Source organism: Erigeron canadensis, chromosome 8 (genome assembly GCF_010389155.1).
Source record: "Erigeron canadensis isolate Cc75 chromosome 8, C_canadensis_v1, whole genome shotgun sequence".
Lineage (NCBI taxonomy): Eukaryota > Viridiplantae > Streptophyta > Magnoliopsida > Asterales > Asteraceae > Erigeron > Erigeron canadensis.
In genome coordinates this window covers 42,827,560-42,843,971 of record NC_057768.1, presented here as the reverse complement: position 1 = coordinate 42,843,971, position 16,412 = coordinate 42,827,560, and the positions used below count along the sequence as shown (strand labels likewise).

At 33.1% G+C, this 16,412-nt stretch overlaps 3 protein-coding genes across 4 annotated transcripts; 1 reads left to right on the top strand and 2 right to left on the bottom strand.

The window, feature by feature from the left end:
• Window positions 1–2,488: 2,488 nt before the first annotated feature.
• On the bottom strand, window positions 2,489–5,094 carry LOC122579730 (pentatricopeptide repeat-containing protein At3g29230-like). 2 transcript variants are annotated; one of them, XR_006320685.1, is made up of 3 exons: window positions 3,472–5,094; window positions 3,063–3,345; window positions 2,489–2,764 (listed from the first exon to the last, which is right to left on the bottom strand). XR_006320685.1 is itself a non-coding variant. In XM_043751955.1 (2 exons), the coding sequence occupies exons 1-2, from the start codon at window positions 5,001–5,003 to the stop codon at window positions 3,183–3,185; spliced, it is 1,695 nt and encodes a 564-aa protein (XP_043607890.1). In that variant the 5' UTR covers window positions 5,004–5,094; the 3' UTR covers window positions 2,942–3,182. The 2 variants fall into 2 exon arrangements, 1 of the variants encoding a protein (XP_043607890.1); XM_043751955.1 differs by lacking the exon at window positions 2,489–2,764 and having other exon boundaries at window positions 2,942–3,345.
• A 2,532-nt stretch (window positions 5,095–7,626) lies between these two features.
• LOC122578438 (thioredoxin X, chloroplastic) lies at window positions 7,627–9,097 on the bottom strand. The gene is made up of 2 exons (XM_043750402.1): window positions 8,596–9,097; window positions 7,627–7,977 (listed from the first exon to the last, which is right to left on the bottom strand). The coding sequence occupies exons 1-2, from the start codon at window positions 8,944–8,946 to the stop codon at window positions 7,771–7,773; spliced, it is 558 nt and encodes a 185-aa protein (XP_043606337.1). The 5' UTR covers window positions 8,947–9,097; the 3' UTR covers window positions 7,627–7,770.
• Window positions 9,098–14,115: 5,018 nt separating this feature from the next.
• Window positions 14,116–15,906, top strand: LOC122579323 (transcription factor TCP7-like). The gene has a single exon (XM_043751476.1). It carries the CDS (start codon window positions 14,248–14,250, stop codon window positions 15,049–15,051), a length of 804 nt encoding a protein of 267 aa, XP_043607411.1. The 5' UTR covers window positions 14,116–14,247; the 3' UTR covers window positions 15,052–15,906.
• Window positions 15,907–16,412: the final 506 nt, after the last annotated feature.

Here is a 16,412-nt window from a genome sequence, read left to right as displayed (position 1 = left end):
TACAAGGTGATCTCAAAAATATTATGGTTTCCAATAAACACAACAGGAAGCGAGATGATATCCCCTTCGACCTGGGTAGCTATGGGTCAGATGTTGTTGTCAATTTAAAGAAAACTCGAGGGCGAGTTTTTTCGAAGAGGAGAAGAATGATGCAGTACCATCGGGTCTCAGACTCTCGGCCCAGGACCTGACCCTATGGACGGAGGCAGCTTAGGGGCAGTGGGGTCACCTGCCCCCACTCCAATTTTAGTATAATGTAATTTTTCACAATTTAAATGGTATATTTGTAGTTATTTTCTAAAAGTAAGAAAAAATAAGTATGAAATAAATACAAATGTTATCTTCATTGTCATAAGCCTATTCTTTGAAAGTCATTGGTCATCAAAACATTAATTTTGAGATAGATCTTTTCATTATGAGAATAAAAAACTTGAGTTGTTTTGATTTTTATTAAAAAGAATGAAGAAAGGTTAAAAAAAAAGTTTTCTTAATCTAAATATGTAAATGTGTAATACATTAATAGTGTAGCTATTTGTGAAAAAAATATTTTTCTTTCAAATTATTATATATATTTATCATAAACAACTAATAATGATAATCATAATAGTAATGTAGAAAAGATATTTTACAAGCCAGTTATTTCCTAAAAAGGTATATTATTTTGGTTTCATACATTATTGTTGAATGAGTTTTCATTTAATAAGACTTTTTCCGACATGTGTGATCTCTATTTATTTAAAAAAATTGGTATTTTTAAATATGAGTGTTACACCTAATGTGGTGAATAAATTTATTTGAGGGTCCTTTTTTTTCTCAAGCTAGGGTCCATTTTTTTTATATTCTCGGATATAACTCTTCTAAGTATAACAAACAATTTTTAAAATTGACCCCTCGAATAAAAACTTCTGGCTCCGTCACTGCCTGACCCACAATGCGGTTTTATTAAATAATCTTTTATTTTTATAAGTTATCTAAATAAGGATAATTATGAATTGATTTGTTTCTTATTATAATGGGGTAAGGATTAGTATAAATAGGGATTTAAGTTATTGCAATATGGAGTTGATTATTATTGAGTTTATATGAAATTTGACGTTTTGTCAATGATTTCGGTCTTTGATTTAATTTTTTAATCTTTAAGCCATTTGATTGCGTTAGAAACTGCGTCAATACCACTTTGATGTATGTAACACATTTATGTATAGTTGAAATGTACAATGTGTTTTAACAGTTGTACATTATAGTAAATGTATCAAAATAGTGTGGTACTTTTATCACGCTCCTAAAAACGTACAATATTATATGCAACTATTACAAAAATAATAAATAGCATTTTAGCTCTTTCATGGTAGTATGTATTTATATAAACTGGTGAAACTAGAAGTCCATAACTAAAGCACAACTTGCTGATGAAACAAAGGAACAAGATCCAAAATGCTGATGAAACTAAGTAACCAACATTTAAAATGCTGATGAAATAAAGGAGAAGATCCAAGATGATGATGAAACTCGGGAACAATATGCAAATTGCTGATGAAACGAAATAACTAAAAGTCTACATGACAACCTTTCATATGACTTATTACCAGCATTGTGAAGCACTTATTTGGGTTCATTCGTGCTTCAGAATCATCGAACAATCAAAAGTCTTGTTGCCAAAACCAAATGAGATTTAATAATGCCTTGATTTTATGCTTTGATTACGTAGCTTTCATACGATAATCAGAGAATATAACTCGTTCATAAAAATCTAGGATGTCATAACATTACAAGATGGTTACTTTACCTTATGAGCTATGTTAGTTTGATTTCTAGCTAAACCTTAGGTAAATATGTGATCATGTGTATGTATGCAAGAACATATTTTCCCTCCATGGTGGCTTCTCATCTTCGCAGGATGTTTTCAGATCTTGAAGTCAAGTTTTACAATTGTGCATAACACAACGACTTACCTGACGTGTAAAGCATGGAAAGTCACCAACTTTGAAATGGTGAAAAACATTTACAGTATCACAACTTGGTGGCAGTCTCTGCATGCTCTCGGGATTTTGACCATTATGTAGGCATGGTTTGTGTGTAGGCATGGCAATCGATAAGCAATGGTAAGCCATACGCTGTGGTGAAATTCTTTGCTATTTCTCCTATTCTTCTACATTAAACAAAGATTCATATGTATCTGCTGGTGCGCTATGCATTGGAGTCTCATGCCACTTTTTTTAGTTAAGATTTGATACAGTAATAACCAGTCCCCAACCATAAAAACGGACATAGCTTCTTTCAACATTATCACCTCTGCAACCCTTTGGTTTGCATAAACTTCTTTGTGATTTTTGAATTCAACTTGCCAAAAACAATCACGGAATACTAGAGGTGGCAATTCCTCCTATTTATAGATAAATGATTTGATTTGGGCTATGTTTAATCCCTAACAAGTCAGATAATTTAAGCTATAAGAAACAGTTAAAATGAAAACAAGCTGAATGGGTCAATTAATTCATACCCGTTGAAAGTCATCTGACATGTATACAAACCCATTGAAGCTTCTAAACAGTTTTATCAATGACCGAAAGTTAAGATTACCAACGTAATAACACACATAATAGTGTATACTCTGTGGGCTTGTGGGTCAGTCCGCTTCGGTTTGAACTGTTAACTGCCTGACCCATCCAGTTTGCCACCTCTTCAGAAAATGGAGAGTAAAAAAACAAACAAGCAAACATATCCCTGACTGACCAAAACGATAACACGGTCTTCATTAATAACCCTAGAATACACAAATAAATAACCCACATAAGAATGGAGACTTGAAGCAAACACAAACTAGTTAGCTAAGCGAGGGGCTTTTATAAGTGGCAAGGTTGTCATTCTTACCAAAACTTGCTGATATTTAGCGGTGTTGGTGGAACTTATACAAATTCCTCTGAATGAGGGTAACAAAAGGTTGAATAAAGTCTAAAATTGGTAGTATATTTGTCTAATGAACTATACATGTGTTTTCATAAATATATACATAATATACATGTTCACAATGTTACAAGATATAAAATTGACGGAGACACTACCTATTATCTACACTCTTCTTTATGAAACAGAGATTCATCTGTACCAGGCGAACATCTAATTGTGTTCTTCAAGTGCATTATGATCTCATACCAACCATTATTAATAAGTGTCTATTCAAATTATGACTGATTCCCAACCACAGAACCGTGCATGTCTTCCTTTAACTCTATCACGCTTAGCCCTGGTGTTTTGGCTACACCATTGTCTTGCATAAGTTTCCTTGTACTTCTTGCATCATCCCAACGTTTTGCTCCAGCATATATGTTTGAAAGAACAACGTACCTGAGAGAGTTCATCATGTATTTTTATCAGCATCGACATAAAATGAAATTAAATATACATGTATATACACCAAAAATAAGCATGCTCTATATACGGGAATGAATATATTTGGTAAATTAATAATACCGTCCACTACTATGTGGTTCTAAATCAAGGAGATGCTTTCCCACTATCTGAGCCACCTTGGCGTTCCCATGGATCTTACAGCCTCCAAGCAAAGCACCCCATGCATAAGCATTGGGCTCCATGGGCATATTCCTTATTATCTCCAAGGCCTCCTCCAATCTTCCAGCTCGAGAAAGCAGGTCAATCACACATCCATAATGCTCAACTTTAGGTTCAACACCATAAACACATAACATTGAAGACAATAGTTTTTGACCCTCTTCCGTCATTCCAGCGTGCCGAAAAGCACCAAACATAGCAACAAAAGTCATGTCGTTTGGTAGGACTCCTTCACCTTGCATCTGTTTGAATAAATTTTGAGCGTCTCTAACATGTCCATGCATTCCCAGACCCATTAGCATTGTATTCCAGGTAAGAATGTCTTTCACTTTCATTAAACCAAATACTTTCAAAGCTTCTGGAATATTACCACATTTGACATACATATCTATCAATGCGGTAGCAACTATTGAATTAATCTTAATACCTTTTTCAATTATATACAAATGTAAGCTCAACCCTTGATCTAAAACACCCAACTGACCAACAGCAGACAATACACTAACAACAGTCATCTCATTAGCCCTTACTCCAGCAACCCTCATTTCATCAAATAACGCAAGTGTTTCATTCGGCTTCCCATTCTGCGCATAACAAGCAAGCATAGCATTCCACGAAACGACATCTCTACAAGGCATATCACGAAACATGTTCACCACATCCTCCACATTCCCACACTTCACATACCCTGCTAACATAGAATTCCAAGAAATCACATTTCTCACTGGCATTCGCTCAAAAATTTCCTTCGCTTCACTAAGCCTCCCAATGATTCCATACCCATTAATCATACTGTTCCAAGAAACCACGTCCTTAGTCGGCATTTCATCAAACACTTTCCGGGCAAGCTCCATTTCGCCACATTTCACATACCCATCAATCATGCTATTCCAACAAACAACATCTCTCACACAACACTCATCAAACAAGCGTTTCGCGTCACTCAAACACTTCCCATTCGCATAAAACTTGATCAAAGAACTCTGCACAAACAAATCACACAAAAAACCACATTTCAAAACATGGGTATGAACCAAGATCCCAACTTTAGTCCTACAAGACACCATACAAGCCTTAAACACAAAAGGAAACGTCATATTATTCGGTAACACACCATTTTGTAACATTTCAAGAAACAAGAAAATGGATTCCTGGGCTTGGTTTTGGGAAGTTGAAAAGGCTCTAATGAGTGCATTGTATAGTTGTAAAGATGGTTTTGGAAGCTGATTGAATATGGTTTTCGCATAAGATAAGTTTCCATGAGGTGAAAGTGCATAAAAAGATGCTAACTTTGATGAAAAGTATGGAAGCTGGGAGATGATAATTTGGGCATGAATTTGTTTGAATTGTTTAAGGGTTTTGGAATTGGTTATTAAGTAGTCAAATTGGGGTTTTAGTGATGAAAATTTAGGGGAGATTGGCTTGCTAATCATGGTTTTCGTGGGAGGAATATTAGATACATGATGATGAGGTTAAGAACTTTTTAACAGAAACTGCATACACATACACTGGAATCGTGTTTGCGGGATAATATTATCATATTGTGTGAAATCGTCTTTGAAAATTTGACTTCTCAACCAAAAAATGTTCTTTTTTTTTCCCGGTTAAGACAACTTTTAAAAGGGAATGAATTTCGTTAGAAACTTTGTGTCTCGATTTGACAATGCGTGGTCTAACATACGTTGTTTTAAACGGATTCACGTTAGAGAGATCCCTCGAAGTAGAATGCCTATTTTAAATACTTGATGGGGGAAAACCCCCTACTAATCCACCTAAAGGCACGATGATTAATAGAGGTAAACTTTGCCCCTCAGACTTGAACATGAAATACCCAAGCTAAACCCTCGTAAAGGAAATTAATTCATATGTTCTCCCCAAGACTTGAACACAAAACCTACTTTGGGAATGGTCATATGTGAAGGCTAAATAGAAGAACTTAATAAAGTTTTATGTTGGGTCAAACGGTCTTTTTTTTCTCTTAAAGTCTTGATAATCGGATGGACTAATGACTTATCAACAATCTTGACCTTTGAAGAAAATTAACATTATTTGAAATTTTTTTTATATTTATTTAATTTGTAAAAGATATGATAGTATTATTTAGTATTTTTTTTCTAAGTTTTCATATAAGTAAAGAGTGTCGATTGCTTTAAACGAGTATGTTAATTATATAAAGAAGATACAACATATCATTTTCAGCTTAAAGTTTTATAACAAATTAGACGAAGCCCGCGAGATGTGGTGGGAACGGTGGTAGCGATGATGATGATAGCGGTGTGGTTTTGCGACGACGGATGGTGACGGTGTGGTTATTGATATAAATGTAATTTATATAAAGATGATTTCTTAATTTTTCCAAAAGTTAAAAGATAGATATATGTGTTAAATTTTATTATATTAAGAGTGTTTTAAGTATATAGGTTAACTAAAAAATTTTTGAAAAAGAAGCATTTGTTTTGTTAAGGAGTATAGATATTCAATATGATGTAATTTTAATGATGACATCGTTTTATATCTCAATTATTTGATCATGCTAAAATTTCTTACTGAAAGTCTTTATGATACCGTAACCTATGTGAATTCTTTTTTCGTTTTTCCATGCATCGATCGATGTTACTGATGGTCTTGATCTAATCCTTCATACCCTTTTTTCAATTATTTATTTTTTCTCACTTATCATATATTAAAATCAAGGATTAGTACTTCAAAATGTAAACAACTTTACATGAATCATCATAGTGTGTATCGAACTTTAATCTTATGCATTGTATGTAATGAACTTTCAAATCATGTGCATTATATGTACTTGACCAATCCAAAACTTATAAGTGGGAACGTATGTGATTGTCACATATACTCGGATACATACAATGTACATGATTTGAAAGTTTGTTACATACAATGTACAAGATTGAAATTCGATATATACTATGACAATTCATGTAAAATTGTTTATATCTTAAAATACTCATCCCATAAAAATAAACATAAATTAACCAGTATGTCTACTTTTTCTATTAATTAATTAACTTTGATAGAACTTTAAAAATAAAATAAACACCTTTGATAGAGATTATTATCCTTTCATAGTCAATGACTCAAAATAATGTTGGTCCTTTTATCTTTTAAGAGGATTCTCTTATGTTATTTTTTAACCTGAGTTAAATTGAGAAAATTTTGACCCTTGGGTAAGAGGATTCTCTCAAGTTATATTTCAACCTGAGTCAAGTTGGAGAAATCTTGACTCTTCAATAAAAATTAAGGGTTAAGATTTATTGATCATCGATGAATTTTGGCCCTTAATTTTTATATAAAAGTCAAGATTACTTTAACATGACTAGTGGGATAACTTTGAGAGAATTCTTTCCATCCTTTATAGACTGATTATCCAAATTAACCCATATTGCTTACATACACTTTCACATATTCGAATGAAGGTCCCCTCTCCGTTTCTTTTTAATATTTTGTTTAAGTTTTCTTTCTTACAAACTCAACTTGACTTACCAAGTAACTTAAAAATGATCTTGATCTCATCTGGCCACAAATACATCAATGAGTTAAATACATCAACACATAAAAGTAACTTAGTATATATAAAAACGAATTTCATCAATATTAAATCCACATAAAAATGGGAGAATGCCGTGTACAAAAAGTTGATTTGATGTACTCGCTCACTCGCTAGGAGGCTTTTAATTGGAATTGATTCCTCCACGGAACTTTTTGTAAAATTGATGTATAAAAATTGAAAGTTTGAAACATGTGTTACACACATGCATTTCATAATAATCATAAGGATGATAATCACTAATAAAAAGACAATATTTGCCATAAATCATTTCAAAGAAGTTAAATCTCACTTTAAGAAACCTTTTTTGTTTGATCATGTTTGGTTCTTTCGTGTCAATGTTAAACGTCTACAATTTAAGCAGTAATTGAATTAAAAAATCCCTTTCATCCAAAAAGTATACATATTGAGAGGAGAAAAAAATCCAAAACTTCCACTACAATATATCTGCTAGACTGCTATTGTTACCAAAAATGCACAACAGAGCGTAAAAAACATGAGAGTGTTACATTTTTTTGTACAATTCTCTTTTGTGCACATAGATTACAAGTCTCTTGATCTGTTGATCATAATTAATCATGTAACAAATGATAACAAAAAAAATATTAATAATAATGCTGTAGCTTTTAAAGTTAAGCGATTGATACCGAATCCAACAATGTATCAATATACATCTTCAATTTAGGTTTAGTAATGGCACCTTCTCTTCTACTTTTGGGTATCTCTTTTCCATCTTTAAACATAATCAACGCAGGCAATCCGAATACCTTATACTCTTTAATCAACACTGGATTTGAATCGTGATCTATTTTTACAACCAATAATTTATCTTCGTATTCCTGAAATTTAGCAAACACGCACAACCGCAACCCTAATTATTCATTGGGATATATATAGATGTTTTGCTATGGTAAACATTTAACTTTTAAACTATTTGCTACAGAAATGAGTTTAATTGTATACACTTGATCTTTTAGCAATTAGCATGACTAACGACGTGTAAACTAGGATGATGGTCCTATTAACATTTGATACGGACAGTTTGATAGTTGTATACAGTAACACATAGTGAAGAAGCCAGTAACACAAGTGTATGTTGTACAAGGTAAAAGAAACTTTCAAACTTTCTTCGTTTTAATAGTAATTTGTTATCGGTCAAAGACCACTAGCACACCTGATCGATCATCTCCACTACCAACCAAAGAAAACGTATCACCATAGTTGAGAGAAAACATCCTAACCCGACATTAAACCCCCAAGTATCTAAACTCCTGTGTAATCAACATATAGGATTTTGATGTCTAGTTAATTAAGGTTCATTTCCAAGTACTACCTGATTTTTCTCCATTTCCAATACAATAACACTTCAACAAACTAATTAAGCATGTAATATAGTAATAATTGGTTGTTTAATTCTAATGATTAATGATTAATAGAGAGAGAGAGAGAGTAGGAACCTGAGCGACGGATTCAATGACGGGAGCGATTAAGCGGCAAGGACCGCACCAACCGGCGATGAATTCAACAAGAACAGGCCGATCAGATTTCAATACCACGTCCTCGAATTCACTCTCGTTTATCTCCCTAACACATTTTATTTCACCTTTCGATGATGATGAAAATCGATTTTGGAATGAAGAATGCTTACTTAGCTTTATTATGTGATTATTCCGAATACGTAACGGATTTCGTATAATCAATGAAGATGAATATGAATTAGAAGAAGAAGCGGCGGGAACGATCGGCGGAGGGCGTCGGAGGATCGACGCTGGTGAAGAAGGAGATGCGATTGTAAGTGCGTTGTCCATCGGTTGGTTGATTTTGGGGGTAATGAAATATGCTTCATTAATTGTTTTGAGATGTTATCGGCGGCGATATGAGGAGATGCTATGCACAAGTCTTTTGATGACGTGGCCAACCTACGTTCTCTCAATTAGTTATCTTTTCCCACCAAGATTATGTTTGTTTGTACCACTCCTCTAATTATTTGAGCTTTGATTAATATAGACCACGGATTAACTTGGAAAAATGATATCCCTATCCTATACATACATCTTATATATAAATCTTATATATATCCCTATCCTATACACACTTAGGTCGCATTTGGTTCACAAAATTTGATAGAATCTATTGGAATTGAATTTCATTCTTTAACGTGTTTGGTTGGTTAAAAATAAAGGTTTTCACATTATGTTGGAATGTAAACATTACCCATTTGATGGAAGCTCCATTCTTTGGAGATGAGGGAAGGAAATTTCATTCCGTCTCTCACTTGAGTCTTTAAAAAATCAAAAACATTCCGTCGAATTTCATTCCTTCATATTCCAATTCTTTTAACAGATTTCATTCCTTCCCAAAACATTTTGTGAATCAAACGCGCCTTTATTTTTAAGTTATTTTCAATAAAAGTTGAGGACACTTAATTTTTATGCTATCGTTTTATGTTCAATAATAAGAGTATGTTATTATCCATGTTTAAGTTATAATCAATTATATTTGTGTGTATTCGTTTCATATATATAGTTTGTATCAATTAGCCTGACATTTTAACTATAAATCGATATGGAGTTGTTTTAGGTCAAGTTGATCGAAGTTATTGACATATTATTATCATTCGACATGATATATGATCGGAAAATAAGATCTATGATTACTGCTTGCAACTTTATATTATAGAGTCGAAATTATGTTGATTATAGTTCATCTATTTATAGGGTTGATGTTTGTACTAATCGCTATACGATCTAATTTTGTGACCTACTAATTAAAGAAATAAGATTGGTCTTTATAGTCAATCAAGGTGATGTTTGTACTTGTTTGTTGTTAATCAATCAATTATAGATTAGCTTTTTTGGCTAGAAAGGTTCACATTTATGGTTAATTACGACCTGTCTCTCATTGAAACTATGCATTAATGGGTAATCAAACTTATATTGCATTTCTTGCATGCAAATGAAACTATGAAAGTGATTGCCAGTGACTGAATATAAATCAAATACAGCTCATATATCCACGAGGAAAAGAAGAGGAAAAGTTGTATGGATGTTGATGGATACACATACACTATATATGTATAATTTAATTCACTGCTACTATTCTTTTGTTACGACAAATCAGTTTATGCTTTAATTAGCATATGGTTTGTTTTTTTTTTCCTGAACAAAGCTCTACCGGCTTTTTCTAAATTGCATTAATTAGTTGTACACTTACCATAAGATTCAAGAGATATGTTTTTAATATGAAAATGTAAAAAAAAAATTATGCACGTTAAATAAAGCCTAAGGGCTTTGTTTAGCCATTTTTTTAGACTAATGATGGGAGAAAAATTGCAACTAAGCCAACTATACCTCCTACTAAATAGTCAAGTTAATCGAATGTGATTAATTTGTATTTCTATATGAAGTTTTTAACAATTATTACTTTATTAGAGTGAGTTATATTTACACGTTGCTTAATACATCAACGGTTCCAAGTTTTGACTTCGATTAGTAAAATTTGTCTAATCTGAGTGTGACATACTGACATGTTAATACGTTCACAAGTTTAATTATACTAAAAACATTTCATCCATACCTTTTGCAAAATCTCATTTCTCCAAAGTCCAAACCATCGTCGAGACTCGAGAGCAGCTATATTTTATTTACCTACCTACACTCTTCAAAGTAAAATTTAATTTACCACAGTATCATTTTCTTTACGTGGCATTTCGGTTAAATTTTGGATCAAGTAAGCTAGTGATTCTACTTGCATTAGGAATGTGAAGTAGGTGTTTTTTCTTGATTTTGGATATTATATCATTTGAAAAATGTTAAACGCAGCATTGCCTGGTTTAATGATAATGAATTAATGATGATGTATGTTTTGCTCGTCTTGTTTTGCTATTTAGACCGTTACTACACCATGTACCCAGCATGGAGGCATGATTATTATATTGGTGTTTACTTGTTGTTTACTTGTTTGAGTATCGACTATAACTAATATTTTTTGTTTTTTTTTTCTTTTTTGATATTAACAGTCTGCGAATTATTCAATAAATACTTCTTTTTGATGTATGATAATAATCAGCTATAAACCCTTCGAGATATGTTTGGAACTGATTTTGTTTTCTACAGTATTTCGTAGATGAAATTATTGGAGTATCACTATCAAGTATATTATGACTCATTTAATATTCATTACTCATTTAAAATATATACCAATATGTTATCCGCATAATGTAGTGGTGGTTATAGTGGCGATGGTGTGGTCATGACTCATTTAAAGTATATACTAATACGGTACCCCGTGTAATATGGTGGTGGACACTGGTGGTTGTGGCGGCGACAGTGTGGTGGTGGGGCGACTGTTGTTGGCGCAAGCGACGTTGAGTGGTGTAAATAATTGATGTAAATGATTCATGGAAATATATTAAACTAGGTTTAGCCCCGTGCGTTGCACGAGATAACATAAATTTCTATCAAATAGTTCAACAAATGTTCAATATAAAAAGAAACTGTCATCGAATAACGAAGATATTTTTTTATGTAATGAAGTAAAATATATCTCTTTTATATATATGTTAAGTGTCATCTAATTATATAAATAATATTTTTAATAATTTTTTGTGGGATTTTAGACCGAATATCTATCATGTTTTTCAAAATATAAACAAAAATCTCATTAGATCAAGTTGTTTATGTTTCACATTATGTTTCACAAAAATCTCATTATTTTTAAAAAACTTGAGATTGTGGGTTCTAATCATGCTTATGACTTTTTAATATGCTATTTATTCATATTAATAAAAGCTATGATGATGATTTGTCAAGTATGTATATGTATAAAAGCTTGATATTGCAATTCGATCATTAATGTTAAAGGTAGTGTATGTGAAAATATTTTAAAAGGTGCTAGGTTAAAATATTACATATTTTTCAACACTTTAAAAAACAAAGTGTTGTTTTATCATAATATACTAATAGCAAGGTACCCGCACAATACGACGGTGATCGTGCTGGAGCGAATGTTGCTGGTGAAAGCGACGTCTAGTGGTGTAAATAAATGATGTACAACTAATTAATTTAAAGGGTTAATTGATATTTTTAAAAGACAAAGGATTGATAGTGTAAATTTAATATTAATAATAAGATAATAATGTATGTAAAAATATTTTAAAGATGGTAAGTAAAAAATTACATATTTTTCAACACCCCCGTATAAAGTGTTATTTTTTTTATAGTACAGTGTGTATATATATATATGAGATAAGTGCACGTGTATCTAAACTTATGTATGAAATCTTTCACATACAAATTTTTAAATATTTTATTTTAGAATGGATAAATTATTGATCCCTCATGTTTTTTATTAATTAAAATATATGCGATGTAAGGTACTCTATAGCCAAGTTCAGGTATCCGATAGCCACATCATGAACCTTTTTATATATATGTATATATATTTATATGAAGGAAGTGAGTATGGGGTTGTCTCCCATCTAACTTCTCACACTTTGTTTTTATAATCATAAAAATCATGGGTAGCCATGTATTTATTTAAAAATCAAACAAATATTAAAATATTTGTATATGAGGGTTCTTATCTACACTTAGATGAGTAATAACCTCGTACTCACTTTTCCATATATATATATATATATGTATTTATATATTGAGATCGGCACAACAACCCTTAGTCTTCATGTAGCTCTGTCACTTAATCGATAGTGATTCAATATTTAATCTATAAAAAATTGGTTTTCTCAACAATATCAAATAAAATTCTATCAATAAGCTCGCGTATCACGTATGATATATATCTAGTATGTTAATACTTAATATATGTGAATTTCAATAGTTACCTCAAGAAAATTATACTTAAAAGTTTTAATATCGATACAATATTTACAAATATATATCAATTCCTATTTTAATTTGGGTGTTGTAAAATAAGTATTAAAGTAAAATAAATAAGACAAGATCTTGACCCTTAGATAATGGTTAGATTGAAGCACGAAAATTCACGAAACAATTGATACACAAGCGATTTTAATGATGCACTGTGATTTTCAGTGAATAAATACCTATTGTTTTATTTGTTTTACTTTAATACTTGTTTTATTTTACCTAAAACCTATATATATATATATATATATAAGTATAAAACCCCTTAGACCATTTGTAAAATGTAAGTGAAAGAGGTAGGTAAAAGGTAAAGATGAAAAGGGTGAATGACTAAGGGATGTAGGTGATGAGTGAAGGTGAAGGGAGGAAAGTGATTATGATCACTTATCTAAAAAGACAAAATGTGTGGTCCATTTTTATATATTGATTAAATGTATTGTGTTTTTAATTAAATGAAAGTGAGGACCAAATGATAAGTGAATGGTTAAGGAAAAAGGTAGAATGTGAACGAAATGAGAAGGTGATATTGATTTGGCAGAAAAGAATGTAAGTAAAAAGGTAAACGGTTATGAATGGTCTTACATAACAAAACTTGATTGAGCTCTTATGTTTTTTATAGAACAAAAAAAATCAAGATTTAAGAGATTTTATATACCAAAATTTCGGTATATAAGAGCTACATATTTTTATTTGTTTGTTAAATTTAAATTCTTAGATAGATTAATTCAACTATCTTTTAAGTATTTTTTTTTTCTAAAAGATGAAAAAAAAGTTGTATTTGAGATATGACAAAAATGATATACAATAAGATAGATTAATACTGTTCAAAAAATAAGATAGATTGATAGTGTGATTATGAGTTGAAATTTTTTTGTTTGTTCGAATTATTTTGAAATTATTAACTTGTCTCAAAAATAACCCCCAAAAAAGACCTACTAGTATTTGAAATGAAAATCCCAGGTTGGAGGATAGAGTGAATGCGTGAGAAAACCGAAGTGTAAAGAAGCGCGTGAAGTAGAGTGTGAGTAGTACCTCAGGGTATGGCCCACATACCATGTGCCTTCCTGTCTCCACCAGCTCCTGCCGCTCAATCATTAGAGCTCTTCTGCATCACCATTTTCCCCTAAAACCCTTATCTCCTCTTCCATTCATTCTCAACCCATACAAACACCCACCCACCTACACATACATACACTCTATTATTATTATTTTTATTATTATATCATGTCAACTTCTGATGGCACTGCTAACGGCGTCCCTAACGCCGTTACAAACATCCAACAACAACCTGGTAACGGTGTTCTAGCCGTTAAGAAACCACCGGCAAAAGACCGTCATAGTAAAGTCGACGGCCGTGGCCGTCGTATCCGTATGCCGATCATCTGTGCCGCCAGAGTTTTCCAACTCACTCGTGAACTTGGTCACAAATCCGATGGTCAAACTATCGAGTGGCTATTACGTCAAGCTGAACCTTCTATCATCGCCGCCACCGGTACCGGTACAACTCCGGCCAGCTTTTCGACTGTTTCTGTCGCTGTACGGAATTCAAACCCTAATTCTTCACTCTCAGCTGCACTTGATAACAAAACATCGCCGCACCATCACCAACACTTAATCTCACCGACGCCGTTTATTCTCGGAAAACGTCTCCGGCCGGAAGACGACGGACTTGACGGAGGTGGCGGAAAAGACGACAACAACCATAACCATAATCATAACCTAAACATGTCGGCGGCGGTTGTTAGCGCCGGCGGCGGCGGTGGATTTTGGGCACTTCCAGCTAGGCCTGATTTCGGTCAGGTCTGGAGCTTTGCGGCGGCACCGCCGGAGATGGTGGTGACGTCACCTAACGCGATGACGGCGCAGCAAGGAAGGTATATTCATCATCAGCAGCAACCTATGGGCGAAGCTTCGGCGGCCAGGGTTGGGAATTACCTTCCTATAACACAGGGACATTTGAATTTGCTTGCTTCACTTTCCGGTGCTCCGCCGCAATCTTCCGGCGGAAAGGATGATGATAATCGTTGAATTTGGTTCGAATCGGTATTGCTTTGATGTGCTCTGCTGTCAATATCTCAATATATATATATAAAATCAATATATATTTCTATATATATCCATGTGTTGTAAGTTGTGAAATCTGTGTGTGGGAGATTCAGGAAGATTGCTAGGGTTTCAGAAACTTAGGGTTTTAGTTATTGTTAGCTGCTGCTGCTGTGTGATTTTAGGTTTCCAATTTGATGAAATTAAGCATGTTTAGATTCTAGGGTTAAGTTTTTACCCCCTTTTTGTCACTGCATTTTTATTTTTTTTTGCATTAGGTTTATCCAAATATTTTTTTCTAGTCTAAAATCTGGTCCATATTGAAGTCGTTAGAGAAAATTGGGTCAAGAAATCTATCTACAGGGTTTGAAACTTTTGAATGGCATTATTGCATATGGTTCGGGATTCTTCAAGGCAGCTTTTCTTCACAAGGATGTGATTGAGAAGTGGAAGTTAAGTTATATATATTGCGATTTTTGGGCAAATTGATCGAGGAAAAGGAATGCTATTGTGGATTCATGATCCTGTTTTGTTATCGTTGTTTTTCTTGTTCTCTGTTTTATCTTTGTGTGCTTGCTTGCTTGCACTGTTTTGTATTTAACTGAATCATATGATCTCAAAGAGACCGATGCAGTTTCGATAGAAGACTTGTGGGGTTGGCTGGTTACTTTCAATTTGTGATTTCATTGTTAGACTAATTTATGCGTGGAAATAATGTAATCTTGTCATCTGTATGTATGTGAGATTTTTTTGGGGGGTTGCCTGTGGTGCGAATAAATAACCACATCATGTTGTTTTGCTTATTGGAATGATTATCTATTCATATCCTGTTGCATAGTATCCCTGTTATCAGTGATTTTTCTAGTTATGGTCTTGCTGCATTCATTATGCTTGCATCGGTAACATTTGGCACCATTGTAAATCGGATAATTGATACGGGCCTCTTTGCTCTTGTCGATGTTCATATCTTTCTAGTTGCTGTCGCATCCGATGACATTTTCTCTTTACGGGCTTTTGCACATTTATTGCATTTGGAGACAGTTCATGTGTGTATTATTGTTCAGAGTGAACTGTTGGGGATGTGCAGATTCATTGCTATTCAATTGAACTGATAGTGGAATTTCACACACTTGCTGCCACTGAAAATGAGGTGTTGATGCCTTGATGGTATATTGCACATTTGTGTCCACTGGATACAGAATTGTTTTTTTGATAACCATGTCCTAAGATATTTATCCCAATTAGTTTGTTACAGTATTAGTTAATGGGGCATATCTGACATGGAGTCAAACATTTTTTTTAGGCTTTTCTGATATTGTGCTCAAGAGCATGCATCAATTTCATCA

Coding starts and splice junctions, on each gene's coding strand:
- LOC122579730 (XM_043751955.1), bottom strand. CDS start 5,003: ATGATTAGCAAGCCAATCTCCCCTAAATTTTCATCACTAAAACCCCAA. Junction 3,346..3,471: donor GAACCACATAGTAGTGGACG/GTATTATTAATT, acceptor GAACTCTCTCAG/GTACGTTGTTCTTTCAAACA.
- LOC122578438 (XM_043750402.1), bottom strand. CDS start 8,946: ATGGACAACGCACTTACAATCGCATCTCCTTCTTCACCAGCGTCGATC. Junction 7,978..8,595: donor TCATTGAATCCGTCGCTCAG/GTTCCTACTCTC, acceptor GCTAAATTTCAG/GAATACGAAGATAAATTATT.
- LOC122579323 (XM_043751476.1), top strand. CDS start 14,248: ATGTCAACTTCTGATGGCACTGCTAACGGCGTCCCTAACGCCGTTACA.